This window comes from Periplaneta americana, chromosome 11 (genome assembly GCF_040183065.1).
Source record: "Periplaneta americana isolate PAMFEO1 chromosome 11, P.americana_PAMFEO1_priV1, whole genome shotgun sequence".
Lineage (NCBI taxonomy): Eukaryota > Metazoa > Arthropoda > Insecta > Blattodea > Blattidae > Periplaneta > Periplaneta americana.
In genome coordinates, this window is record NC_091127.1 from 179447213 (window position 1) to 179462359 (window position 15147).

General features: G+C 36.8%; 1 protein-coding gene across 1 annotated transcript in view; it reads right to left on the bottom strand.

The window, feature by feature from the left end:
* Positions 1-12526: 12526 nt before the first annotated feature.
* The window catches only part of LOC138709655 (fatty-acid amide hydrolase 2-B-like), a 69337-nt gene continuing 66716 nt past the window's right edge, over positions 12527-15147 (bottom strand). Inside the window, exon 11 of the mRNA XM_069840588.1 lies at positions 12527-14476. Coding sequence (XP_069696689.1) covers positions 14378-14476 — 99 coding nt within the window. The 3' untranslated portion in view covers positions 12527-14377. The remainder of the gene's footprint in view (positions 14477-15147) is intronic.

The window sequence follows — 15147 nt, forward strand, 5'->3', positions numbered from 1 at the left end:
TGTTTTTGGAATTGAGTTGGTCGGACAGGAAAACGTTCAGTGTAGATGCGAGCAGCAGCAGAATTGTTTCTTACTTCGCCGTAAATCAAGATTATATCGGTCACTGTTTGTATATGGTTCCCCCATTCTGTATTAGTGCCAACTGTTATGTTATGCAATTCAGTAATAAACATTAATCTCGGTTACAATACTCAACATCATGAATCAGCAAAACATCATCATAACTACAAGACATGGCCAACTATGAATATATCTCTTTTTAACCACAAAACAACATCGACTTAGTTCCGATTTTAGCCATGGGTAATTGGTAGATTTGCTTTGAAATAACGCAGTGTTGCCATATCTTGATAACAATGCAGTATCGGCTATACGTTTATATGGCAGAATATATTTGTTTTGGTGTATAGAATACTCTGCAATACTTTATAGTATTTATACGGGGAGCAGCCAGCCGGAGGATGTCAATAAAGAAAAGATCAACATTTATCTGCCAACAGTTGATTACTTCAAAGCAAAATACCAGCTTGAAGACATTGAGGTGATTGGTCTTCTTATTGGAGCTCGTGGTGTGATTCCCAAGTTCTTTGAAAGCTTCAGGAAGACTTTTGAACTACCACAGACACTTACTGCTCACATCATAACTTCAAATTCTGAGTCATCATATTCACTCTGTTTAATTTTTTTTTTATTCACTTTATATTCATATATGTTTATTTTAATTTTCTTTCTACAAAATTTATGTAAACATTTAATATTGTAAAATTCATGTAGGAGAGTATACTGAGTCCTTCAGGGCTACCTCCAATGGGAGGCAGTTATCTCATCTCTCTTAATTATGACTAGTCGACCTGGTTGGCGAGTTGGTATAGCGCTGGCCTTCTATGCCCAAGGTTGCGGGTTCGATCCCGGGCCAGGTCGATGGCATATAAGTATGCTTAAATGCGACAGGCTCATGTCAGTAGATTTACTGGCATGTAAAAGAACTCCTGCAGGACAAAATTCCGGCACATCCGGCGACGCTGATATAACCTCTGCAGTTGCGAGAATCTTTAAATAAAACAACATTTTTTATAATTATGACTCACCTTGTATATCAGATTGGCCATTCCCATGTTATGAAATGGCAACATATAAACGAGAACAACAACCAGGATCTCTACTGTCGAAAATTAATTTTTTGGTAATGATCGCTAGATGGAAGTACTGCTGCAAGTTGCTCTGTGCAATTCCATCAGGGTTATAATGTGACTTCTTTTGCAGTCGCTAGATGGAGTATAGTGAAATTGATAAAAGTTGTCTTTAGGAGTCCATTAGACTTAACTCACATGGACCACACCACAAAACTGTGGTTCACTTGTGGGTGGTCAGGAATTAATATTATGGAAACAGATGATAGAATTTCATACGGACCACTAACTGAAGTCAGTGTCGACGTCGGTCACAATAAGTGGTTGGTATCACCCACAGAATTGTCGCTGTCGGTGGTTGAATGCAACTCACATAGTGCGACATGCCGACTATTCACTGTCGACACTGTATTCTTGGAAACGACAATCGCTTACTTCACTGCTGACAGCAAATATAGTAGTACATTTTGGTACTGAGCTTGCAGTGTGGTTGTCTATGGTTGACTTTTACTTTAGTAGGTTATTTTACGATGCTTTATCAACATCATAGGCTATTTAGCATCTGAATGAGATGGTGATAATGCCGGTGAAGTGAGTCCAAGGCCCAGCACCAAAAGTTACCCAGCATTTGCTCATATTGGGTTGAGGGAAAACCCCGGAAAAAACCTCAACCAGGTAACTTGCCCTGACCGGGAATCGAACCCGGGCCACCTGGTTTTGCGGATAGACGCACTAAGCGTTACTCCACAGGTGTGGACTCTATGGTTGATATGGACTTCAAGCGTCCACTAGAAAGTGGTCCATGGGTGGTTGGTTCTACCAACAGGACAACCACACAAAACTGCAAAATAATCACAAAGATGTGGTCCATGTGAGTTCAGCCTAGGGCTAATCAATCTGTTATTGTGGTCAGGAGTTACATGAGTTAAGTAACAGGAGACGAGATTTCCCTTCATCATTAGTGCTACAACTTATTACTTCTGCTAGAAACTGCTCTAATAGATGCGTCTCACACAGCCAGTCAGAACACTTTCAATGGACACTCGTCCTAGTTTGCTTATGATTCTTCTATAAATGAAAGTGCAGTATTTAGGGCAGGCAGGAGGGTCACACTTGTTCCTAGAGGAAGTTCTCTCAAGACAAAGTAACCCTCTGCATGCATTCTATCTCAGATATTGGCTTCCTTAATTATGGTGTAAGAAAACTAAGTGTAACCCAATAGTAGGAATAGTAAACATTTTTTTTGTAAAAGCAACAATCATTGTATATCTTAAAACAGTAAATAATCTGAAAGGAATAAAACCTAAGATTGTTTGATCTAATACAAACAAAAAAAATAGACGAACAAATTATTATATTTTGATTACCTAAAACAATCTTCTTCTTTCAAATGCCGAAAATGAAGTATGAAGATAATCTGAAGAACATTATTGAATGTTTATTATTCTAGAAAATTCAGTTTCTTTACTACCCTGATATATAAAGTATTTAAAATCATATAGGCTAGACCTATTTATTTAGGGTCTTTGAACCTTAGTTTCAGGTCTAATGAGTTAATACCACTATATGAATATCTTGTGAGATACCATTGCAAATGTTTTATATATATATATATATATATATATATATATATATATATATATATATTTTTTTTTTTTTTTTTTCAAATTTTTTCCTCCAGGTTTTTTTTTCTTTCAAAATTCATAATTCTTGTTTTGTTATTGAAATGAATACTCTACAGTTGCGTGCAAATTAATCCGAACAACGTAATTACAATTACTTATGCAAAAACACTCAAACAGGATAAAAAAAGTATCTAAGACATACCTCGGTAATCTATGTGGCCTCCCTTGTTCCTAATAACAACTCTGAGACGATTTGGCATGGATTCCACTAATTTCCCACAAATATTCTTCATTTCTTCATCGCGAAACCATACACCAATGAGGGCAGAAATCATCTTCTCCTTTGTAGAACAATCCATTTTTTGCATTCTTCATTTGCAAATTGACCACAAGTTCTCAATGGGGTTGATGTCGGGTGAGTTGCCTGGCCAGGGGAGTACCTGAATATTCTTCTTGTTGAAGAATTCTGTAGTTTTTCGAGACGTATGGCATGGTGCCAGGTCTTGTTGGAACACACCTCTGCCATCCAGAAATGATTTTTGCAGCTGGGGTACGATTCTGGTTTCCAATAAGTGAATATATTTGTCAGAATTCATCATTCCCTTGATAGGTATTAATGCTCCAGGCCCTTCATGTGTAAAACAACCCCAAAACATTACTTTAGGGGGGTATTTGGGTGCTTGTTACTTTTTCGGATCCTTTCCATACATAAGAAACACGGTAGCCATGGACCCCGAAATGAGACTCATCGGAAAAAAGTACATTCTTCCAGTCATTCACTGTCCAGTGTTGATGTAATTTTGCCCACATTAAGCGTTTTTTGCACATAACAGGGGTTAGCAGTTGCTTCTTAATAGGCTTACGAGCCCTTCGTCCAGCTTCCAAAAGCCTACGCCGCACTGTTGTGACATGAATATTCGCCCCAGTGGTAGCCATTAACTCGTGGGTTAAGTCGACAGCAGTTAGTCTAGGATTTAATTTACTTTTCCGGCCACAGTTTCCTTTTTTGTGGGGTGTGATGGATCCAGTCTCCCTGTATCGTTTTATGATCGAATTAACAGTAGCCAAACCGGTGTGACATTCTGCAGCAATTTGGCTCTGTGTCATAGAAGAATGCTCTGCTAATGTTATAATTTTAGACCGTTTTCGTGGAGTTGTATCCATTTGTGAAGACGACAGAATGTACACAGGATTGCAGTAGTAAGTCTTCAACACAACTGAAATGCTTATAAGTACAAAACGACAGGCAAAATGTCACATATCATAAAAAAAATAATGACAGACCTTCAACAATGGAATTACACGTACTACAGATGTCAATTAAAGCGGTATGAGCAGCTATGAGGCCAACAATGACTTACTTACATACTTACAAATGGCTTTTAAGGAACCCGAAGGTTCATTGCCGCCCTCACATAAGCCCGCCAGCGGTCCCTATCCTGTGCAAGATTAATCCAGTCTCTATCATCATACCCCACCTCCCTCAAATCCATTTTAATATTATCCTCCCATCTACGTCTCGGCCTCCCTAAAGGTCTTTTTCCCTCCAGTCTCCCAACTAACACTCTATATGCATTTCTGGATTCGCCCATACGTGCTACATGCCCTGCCCATCTCAAACGTCTGGATTTAATGTTCCTAATTATGTCAGGTGAAGAATACAATGCGTGCAGTTCTGTGTTGTGTAACTTTCTCCATTCTCCTGTAACTTCATCCCGCTTAGCCCCAAATATTTTCCTTAGCACCTTATTCTCAAACACCCTGAACCTATGTTCCTCTCTCAGAGTGAGAGTCCAAGTTTCACAACCATACAGAAGAACCGGTAATATAACTGTTTTATAAATTCTAACTTTCAGATTTTTGGACAGCAGACTGGATGATAAGAGCTTCTCAACCGAATAATAACACGCATTTCCCATATTTATTCTGCGTTTAATTTCCTCCCGAGTGTCATTTATATTTGTTACTGTTGCTCCAAGATATTTGAATTTTTCCACCTCTTCGAAGGATAAATCTCCAATTTTTATATTTCCATTTCGTACAATATTCTGGTCACGAGACATAATCATATACTTTGTCTTTTCGGGATTTACTTCCAAACCGATCGCTCTACTTGCTTCAAGTAAAATTTCCGTGTTTTCCCTAATCGTTTGTGTATTTTCTCCTAACATATTCACGTCATCCGCATAGACAAGAAGCTGATGTAGCCCGTTCAATTCCAAACCCTGCCTGTTATCCTGAACTTTCCTAAGGCCAACAATGACAGAAAATGTAAAAATATGTCGTGTTCGGATTAATTTGCACGCTACTGTATACTCAACCTACTAATCATATCATATATAAATGCTAGAGTTTTGTTGGCATTTCCAAACAGCTTGAAAACGTTACTTTTAGAAATTCCAAAATGTTTTGGAACTTGGTGAGAAAGTTGTAATAATTCCGATTTTGGTTTCTTTTTCTTAATCTTGTTGAGGGACATGCCTTACAATCTGTTCCGGCTTCACATCACTCAGTCTTCTTTGTGAAGTTTATGAGCATTTTTTTTATATGGAGAGGTTACCAGTCTTTGGCATAATCTCCAGACTTGGAGGACCAGGGTTTTTCTGTCGGGGTTTCTATTTCTTAGCCTTAGTTGATTGATCTGATTTTAGGGACAGAATACTCGTTCCCATCTCCTTTCATTTGCTACAAAGTTTCAAGGATCACAACATGGTATGGAAGTGGGGTTAGCTGACAGAGCTGATATTTCTTAACCAGACGGCCTTCTGCAGAATTTTTGGAAGCAGTCTATTAACATCAGTTGCAGTCTGTGTCCATTACCAACCTTCGATTTAACCCATAAATTATTATTGTTTAGTCAACTGCCCGAAGACAGGTCTGAACTTCATAAGTGACACCAATAAGGTATCACTCATGAGGCAACTAAACCAGGAGATGAGTAGGGTAACCAGTTCCTTTCCCCCTCCTTTGCATACATTACTGACTAGTAACGGTATTCCACTAATCAGACTTCAGGTGCCTACAAACAATTGTTTTTCCTCTGACAATGTTAAGTGAGATGTACTGCCTGGTAAAATTCAGGTGGCCCAAATTTTGTTTCTGGGTCTGTACATATCAGCCAGAACCTCAATCAGAGATAAAATAATAATAATAGTTATTATTATTACTATTATTATTATTATTATTATTATTATATGTGAAGACCAAAATCTGTAGCACAGGCTCTTAGAGCCGATGGCATCTGGGAAGGTTTGTGCCAAGAGAGACAGATAGAGAAAGGGAGCGTAAAACATTGTCATATCGTACTTCATGCACGCGTGCTGTACAAATAGTGCAGGAGAAAATTTAAATTCTCAAAAGACAATAATTACCTTAGCAGTTGATTATTGTAAGCATGCATGACACCAAACAAACCCTGTTTTCTTTACTAACAATTCTTTGCACAGTTAGCAAACCCACACCACATGCTTCTGCAGTTGGCAACATTGCAGCCAGCACCATTATGGTCGGCAGCATTCTGCTTGTCAACATTTTTAAAATAATTATACACTTTAAATAATTCCCCATGCTTGCCTGTGCAGTACTAGTCTTTTTACAGTTCCTCCATCCATTTATTGATCTTACACGCACACAATGTTAGTTTTACTTATTCAGTGTATTGAAACACCAACACATGAAGAAACAAACTCTGGAAGCACTTGTTACTGAGTCCAATTGGTTCTACAATACAAGCCAGAAGCCAGAAATGCATATTATAGCAGTCTACCACCTTCCCAACTGCCATCGACTCTAGATGTGTATCATTTATTGTGAAACCCCAATCTTCCAGTCCTCCTTATATAATTACTCTACTTCATTTTTCAAATATTTTTGGGACTTGCTTGTTGGATGTTATTTTTATTTATTTTTTCAGGATATATGGTTTGTTTTGCATGCACTCAAGTTCTTAAAGTTTTCCAAAGACAAAGAGCAAGGGGATGGTTTGGAATATGATAGGGGGCATATAGTACAATGAAACCTGGTTTTTACATTTCCGCAGTTTACGTAATTTTGTGCTGGTTTCTTCTGTTCTATACCTACAATATACTGTGAAGAATTGGTAGAACAGAGAAAATTTCTCTCCGGCACTGAGACTCGAACCTGGGTTTCCAGCTTTACATGCTGATGCTTTATCCACTAAGCCACATCGGATTCAAGTTCTGATGCCGGATTGAATCCCTCTCACTTTTAAGTTCTATCTACTATGTTCGCCTTTGTTGACCTACTCTCGTGTCACAGTAGACATAATGTCCAACCACAAGTACAGAGGTCACTCATTACAGATGTGAACAAATTATTAGCAAATTGACGACTTTTATTATATAGTTTTACAAAATTTGACTTTTTAATTTATATTACAGTTGACATTTTTGCATATTTCTGTCATTATAGTAGACAGAAATGTCAACTGTAGTGCAAATTGGAGAGTCAAATTTTGTAAAAATATGTAAAAAAAATCTTCAATTTTGCTAATAATTTGTCCACATCTGTACAAGTGACTAAGTGGCCGGGGTCCGACGGAACATGGCACTGTCTTGAATCACAAAGTGATTACTTCATATTACTGTGATGTACTGAAGTACAAAAGTAATTCTGTGTTTCCATATGGTGCACCTCTGTACTTGTGGTTGGACAATGTCTACTGTCACACATACTGTGACACTGTACACGAGGGTAGGTCGACAAAGGGGAACACAATAGGTAGAACTTAAAAATGATAGGGATTCAATCCGGCATCGGAACTTGAATCCAGTGTGACTTAGTGGATAAAGCACCAGCACATAAAACGGGAAACCCAGGTTCGAGTTCCGGTGCCGGAGAGAATTTTTCACTTTTTTACCATTCTTCACCATATAAAAATGCAGAATTAATGCACTGAAACTCCATTTGTACTTCGGTACATCATAGTAATACTACAATACACTGTTTTTTTTCACTATTAACACTTGTAAGAAGACATATTTCCCTTTATTTGCTTTTTTTATGTGGCTGCGCTGAATTTCAGCATCAATAATTCAATGATGGTCAATGGTCGATCTTCCTGGCTCAGCACCTATTGATCAATATTAATATTGATTGTCTGATTTCCTCGATTCTCGAATCATGGCATCCTTGTAACTGCTGTTGTGTTGTATCTTTTTCGATTCACTGTGTTGTACATTGTAATTTATTGCCTAATATAGATTATTGTACTTGATTGAATATGCGTTAAAATTGTTTCAAGTTTTTTTTCCGAATATGGAGGAGGAGGATCGGAAATGTTGTTGTTGTTTTCTAATGCCAGGCGTTTGACAATAAAGTCATTTGACCTTTTTCAAAGATATTATCATGGCCAGCCACTAAAGCACAGATTTTGAGATGTTCCGAATCCATTTCTTGGTGTGAAAATAAATGGAAAGTTGTAGCCGATTTAAGTGAACACCATATTTTAACGTTTTGGTGGCTACTTCATTCACACACAACCCCCAGAATGTCTGGAGGACTGGACCTAGCTGGGAGATCTTGCTGGTCACCAGCTTTCCCTCCTTAAGCCACTGGAGGACGATTTTAGTGCCATAGCAGGTCAGCATTAGGAACAGAAAAGTAGAAAGAGGAGGAAGGAAAGGGAAATTAATCCCTAGGTCTCGAATGCTCAAATGCCGTCAGGGTCGAAGAAAGTAAGAGTTCTGTCAGAGGACTGGATAGGAAAGGGTAAAGAGGGAATTAGGTATTGAATAGAGGAAAATTATACCAAATTCAGTCATTAACTCATCAAGCTGACCAGTGCTAATTGATGAGTAGCCCCTCCCTTTAGTTCAGCTTCTAAAATTATGCTTACTAACAGCTGCACCACGGGAAGGTAGGGATGGGACATTGGGTATTTGTCCAGGTTGGTTCCTTAAAGCCTTCAATGGGAAGGATTAATGGCTCTCTCCCCTGTATCCGACAGATACCCTTTTGCAGCCAGGATCGGAAATGTATTTCTGTAGAATAGAAGCTAAAAATTCTACAACTTGCAGATTCCCATGTTGGAACTCGTGTTCAATTTGCAAAAGAATTTGAACCTTCCGTGTCTACATTGAACACTATAATCAAGAACCAATCGAGCATCGAACTTTCTTCAAGACAAAGTGACCCCATGGCAAAAAAACGTAAATACATTCATAGTTTAAAGTATGACGAATTGGACACACTGGTAGCAGAATGGTTTGTTTTTGTGAGGGCATTGAGCATTCCAGTTGAAGGCACCATACTCAGAGCAAAGGCTGTGAATTGCATCGCAGTTGAGCATAACCTTATTTACTGCTTCCACTGGTTGCATAGACAGGTTTAAAACCAGGCATAACATTGTTTACAATAAAGTCTGTGAGGAAAGGAGCAGTGTGGTACCAGAGACTGTAAACCATTGGAAACAGGGAATCAGATGTGTCATTCAAGGTTATGAACCTAGAAACATTTTCAGTTCTGATGAAACTGGGCTTTTTTATAATATTGTTCCCAGTAAAACATTGTATACTAAAGCGAGAAGCGCCATGGGGGGTAAGCTGAGCAAGCAACAATTAACTCTTTTGCTAATGGTGAATGCTGATGGGTCGGAAAAGTTACCTCTACTAGTGATAGGAAAATTTAAAAAGCCACAGTGTTTCAAGAACATTAAAAATCTACTCACCACTTTGAAACCAGCAGCACAGCATGAATGACCAGCTGCATCTACCATGCATGCCCTGGATGCTAACTGGGGGCATAGCAAAGAAAAATACTGTTGTTGCTGGACAGGTGTCCTACTCATCCACAAGATTTGCAGCTCAAGAATATAAAATTGATGTTCTTTCCAGGAAATTACACCAGTGAGCTTCAGCCTTTCAATCTGGGTGTAATATATTCTTTAAAATCCAAATACAGGAAGAGACTCGTCAATAAAGCTGTTTTTATGCATGGCACTGGTGTAAATGCTAGTGAAATGAGTGCCAGTCCTCGATGCTATGCACTACGTGGCCATGCATGGCTAAATATTACTCCTGCAACAGTGTCTAACTGCTTCCGAAAGGCAGGATTTTCTTTTCCGGAAGAACAAGTAGATGTGGAGAAGGAGCAACTACATGATGAGGAGCCCAACAACTAGTCATGGTAGCAGAGTTGTCATCATTTGAATATGTCAACATTGATACTGATGTGATTTCATCCATGGTATCGGTACCTATTGTAGATGGCATTGTTTCCAATCATCAAGGAGGCAGAGATGATAGAGAAGAACAAGAAACAGAACCAACAGCAGTTCCAACACTCACCATCTTGAGGTGCTCTATTGCATGTGCATCTGGAGAGGAGGAGGCATACAATGCTTTGTATGCAATGGAGAGACAGATGGAACAAATTCAAATGCAGAAGAAGCAAATGCAAACAAAGATTTTACATTTTTCAAATAGTGTACAGTTAATTGTAATTTATTGTGTGTTAAGATGATTAAATTGTGGCCACATTAGATTGATTGATAAGTTTGAACTTTTTAATTTATTTCTTAAATTTCCTATCATTTACACTTTTCTGTAATTATATTTTTTTTTCCATCAGTTCTCTAAAAAGTATAAAAAAAAAAGGGGGTTCCACTGTATCACTAATAATTCTCTGCGAACATTTCATTAATTACTTCCATGGAAATAGTTGTATGTGCTACAGCAGAATCCTGTTTGAATAAGGCAAAGTAGCATTACATCCCTCTTAACTGGCCAAGAAAAGGGTGTAAAATCAGTCACATACTGTATAGGTACACTGAATTAATTTCTTCTTCTTCTTCCTCCTCCCTCCTCCTCCTCCTCCTTCTTCTTCAAGTAATAGGCCCTATGGTCTGTCACGATCTCACAGTTGAATTTTTAACCCAATATTTCATTGGATGACTTAGAGATTTCGTCTCATTTCCACGATAGTGAAACATGGTATTTTTTTGGTACACATGCAATGCAGATGATTTATCCATTTGTTCTGATAATGTTGTGATTCATTACAGGTTCTAATTGTAATATTCTTCCATTACACCCTCATTTCATTATGTTTATGATGCGATTTGGTATATCTTGCTGTGTATCTCATAAATTTCATTTCACTAGCCCTTATTCTAGTATGTCTTTGTACTAAGAAAAGAAAAGTTTCATAGAAATTGTGCACTTTATCCTTTCGCCACTAATGCCCTGCCATACTTTTACTTCACATTATGAAGAGACACTTCATGGAGACCAGGTTGTTCGGAGCAATGGGCCATAGGCCAGCTATGTTTGGTGGCCCACAACAAATCATGCATTAGGTTTCAGCCACTGTTCATTAAAATTATAATGAATTTGCTTTATCATAACTTTAAAAACACCAAGTGAAAAAGTTGTGTTACTTGCTCTGAAATAGAACTATATTGAATTAATCATGAATTAAATATAGAAACAAACTTATTTTAAATGAAAATAAAAAGAAAGTTAAGCTTCCAGTGTTAGTTTTCTCTGTTGCGTAGTTGCTTAAAATTGCGAAAAAAAAATCTGTTGAAATGACTGTATGAATGAGGGAGACTGGTAATTTCTATGAAAATAAATCAAATAAAGTACGGTATTAGCTCTTCATGTCCGTTCTGGACACAGTGAATACCAGAAAGTCTCCTTCTGATCAGTGATCACATTTAGTTTGAAAGCCTAAAAACACATTCACTATGTTTCATTTCACATAATTATGTTTACATATTTTTATTGTTGCCTGGTGAGCATCTGTAAAAGAATGAGTTTGTCACATGGGCTGCAACTTGCTCCTTCCATAACGTTCAACAGTAAATTGCCGAGCTTGTAACATTAAGTTTGCATCATAGGTAATTGAGAAGTAAACAGAGATAGTTGATCATTTCAACAAAAAATTTCCCTCAATTCCGGAACTTACCTTATGCTACAGCCACATTACTTGGCCCTCCATGTCCTTAGGCCTCCTTAGATTGGTGTAGTCAATATGTATTTTGTTCAGACCCATTCATAAATTTAAGCCTGAATTCAGGAACATTGGATTTTCTCCAATGATTTAATCCTTCCAGCTGCATTATAGCTCTGGAGTTTACTCAGTTTCTAACAGAAATAAGTACTCAGGGTTATTTCCTTGGGGGTAAAGATGGTGAGCATGTAGGGCTGACATCCCTTAATTACTTACAAATAGCTTTTAAGGAACCCGGAGGTTAATTGCCATCCTCACATAAACCTGCCATTGGTTCTTATCCTGAGCAAGATTAATCCAGTTCCTACCATTATATCCCACCTCCCTCAAATCAATTTTAATATTATTCTCCCATCTATGTATCAACCTCCCCAAATGTATTTTTCCTTCAGGGTTCCCAACTAACACACTATATGCATTTCTGGATTCACCCATACGTGCTACATGCCCTGCCCATCTCAAATGTCTGGATTTAATGTTCCTAATTATGTTGGGTTCTACTGGACAAAAGTGGAGGTTAAGCAGAAAAAGAAAGAAAAAGACAGCATTAAGATGTTCATTAGTGTTGTATGTACGTCAAGCCTAGTAAATATTGGTTCATAACTTGTGAATGTCTTCTATTCAAAAGTTTTACAAAAGTGAGAATGAAATGGGCTGAAAGGACATGTTTGGCAATGCATACCTGAGTGTACATTTCAGTATCTCAGAAAGGAAAAGAAAATTTGCAATAGCTTTATAATTTTAAAAAGTGTGCATTATGAGTGAGAGAGGGGGAAGCAAAGTGCAATTAACATTCAATAAAGTTTCAAGAATATATTTTAATACTGTGAAATATATTTAAATACATAATCTTCAATGAAGATTCCAGCCAAAAAAATAAAGTTTCTTTCTTTGACAATTATACATTTTTTTCAATTCCACAACCTTAACAAAGAAGAAATAAAAAATTATTCTCTTATCCTATGAACAAAATCTTCATACAAAACATTTAAAAAATATGGGCTGTCCTGTGACCTTTTAGCTCAGCAGTCAGGAATGAGTCACACTCTAGTGACATGATAATGGCCAGGGTCAAGGCTTGTCGATTGTTGGGCTATGGCTAGTGTGACTCTAAACTTGTGATAAGACACATTTCTGTTCTGTTCACTACCTATATTTATCAGTAGAATATTAATTCAGTGTTAAACATGTGTTCATTAATGACACAGTTGCGAAATACATATCGTGGAGAAGAGTGCAAAGAAAGTTTCATATGATGTATCCAAATTCCCTCAGTGCTATGTAGGACAACAATTCATAACACAGCGAGAAATTTTCGAACTACAGGTTCTGTATTAGAATTAAGTTCTCCAATTTAAATCCTTGCGATTTTTACTTATGGGATGCTTTGAAAGAGAGAGTTTATGCAAACCAAACAATCATCATTATTTGAATAAATTGAAAGAAAACAGCGGGAGGTTTTTGCCATTCCACATGAACTTCGCCATGTGTCAAGAAATATTTTTGGAAGATGTGAACTTTGTTCGAAAGCAAAAGGTCGGCACTGCGAGACACTGATGTAACACAAGGTAAGTGCTACTTCAAGGGAAAACCGCACTGGAAATCCACTGCTTAACCCCCAGTACACCAAGTGGGAAAACATGCCATGACAAGTGCCGGCTGCAAACTAACAGGTGATAGGACACCCTGTAGTATAGTACGACTTTTTCCTTAACATTAATAACTTTAGCTGTACCTCTGGCTTAGTATATCTGGAAATATGTAAAGGTGTTGTTGAAGTATTCTTCTAATTCAAATATAAAATCCCTATGACAAATTTAAGTCCTTTGGTCCTTGTAAATAATACTTTCAAATAGGTACATTTGGAATCATAGAAGATAAGAATTTCTGTATTATAAAATGGAATAAAACTGGCACGTTTCAACAAAAATATTTATAATTATAGAGGAAAAAAAATATAAGAAAATTAAATATAATGCTTGTTAGTTCATCCTGATTTACACATACCTCTTCGAAGTATAAGGTTTCAGAGATGTGGTATTCAAACATTTTCATTTAAAATAGGCCTACTATTCATATTAAAATTCATTTAGGAAAATAAGCGTACAAAAGTTACAGGTACCTGTTAAGATGGCAATTCTACAAGCACCAACAATAATCTAAAAATCAAAGTTCCATATAAAATAAGTAAATTAGTGATTCATAATATACTGATTGAGATTTTAATAGAACATTCTAGGTACGATTATGATCACTGTTTAAAATATACACAGGAATTAAACGAAGTAAAGAAGCTTTACTCCTTTCCAAATGCTTTCGTTGCTTTATATTATGTATAGTTCTGTTTTTAGAACTTGTTTCCTAACTATAAAACAAATTTATTGCCTTCTATGAACTTAATGCTTACACACATATTGCTCCATACCTGATAGTTATATCGAAATTATATATAGGCCTATCATAAAATTTATATATTTTTCCTTATGTTTCAATTACTTATTCGCCCACAGCCACGGAAACGTAGTAAGTTAGGACCTTTATAATATGTGTGAGCATTTGGAATGATAGCTTCAGTTAGAACCAAATAAATTTTCTGTCCTTAATTTGCAACAGGAGGCAACATCAAGTTGTCAAGGCACAATGAAAATATCACACTGTTATTGATGGTGGGACCCATCCTCCAAAAGCCCTTTCCATCTCCAATGCCACAGCAATGGTCAAATGGTCCTGATATAAGGAGGCCACTGCCTGAAAGAATCATATAAGAAAAGTTGAACTGAAACATATTGTGAATTCCATTGGAATTAGTGTTAAGGTATATGTACACCTTTACATACAAAAAAATTTGTTTTGTATAATTTTGCTCTGTAAAATTTTTATACAATTGAGAATGGTACCAGAAAGAGAATGAAGTGAACAGATCCCTTGAAATTATGTCTAAATTGTTTTTAAAAATTATTTTGTTTATAATTTTGACATGCAACTTGAAACATGATAGCTCATGCAGTTTTTAAAATAGAACCACAGTTTTTTCACTGTTTTATAGCTAAAACTATTCTTTAGTGCCTGACATAGAGCTATTTTTATTTACATTAATTAAATATTACCATATATGTAACTTACAATAATATTTTATGTTGCATAAATCATGTAAAAAATCCATAGATAATTATTAATTATATTAATGTTATTTTATTCATTGTCAGGCACTGGGGGACATTTCAAGCTTCAAAATGCTCAATATCTTCTTGGTATCACCATATTTGACTGAGATATCATGTTTGAAAGAATTAAATATTCTAAAATTACTATTTACAGGAAATGAGCCACAAACTTTCAGAGCCTAGAAGACTCCATCATCATATGTTACCCCTTAAGCAGCTTCATGTCGGTCCAGTTTCAGCTTCTTTCTGCCTCTC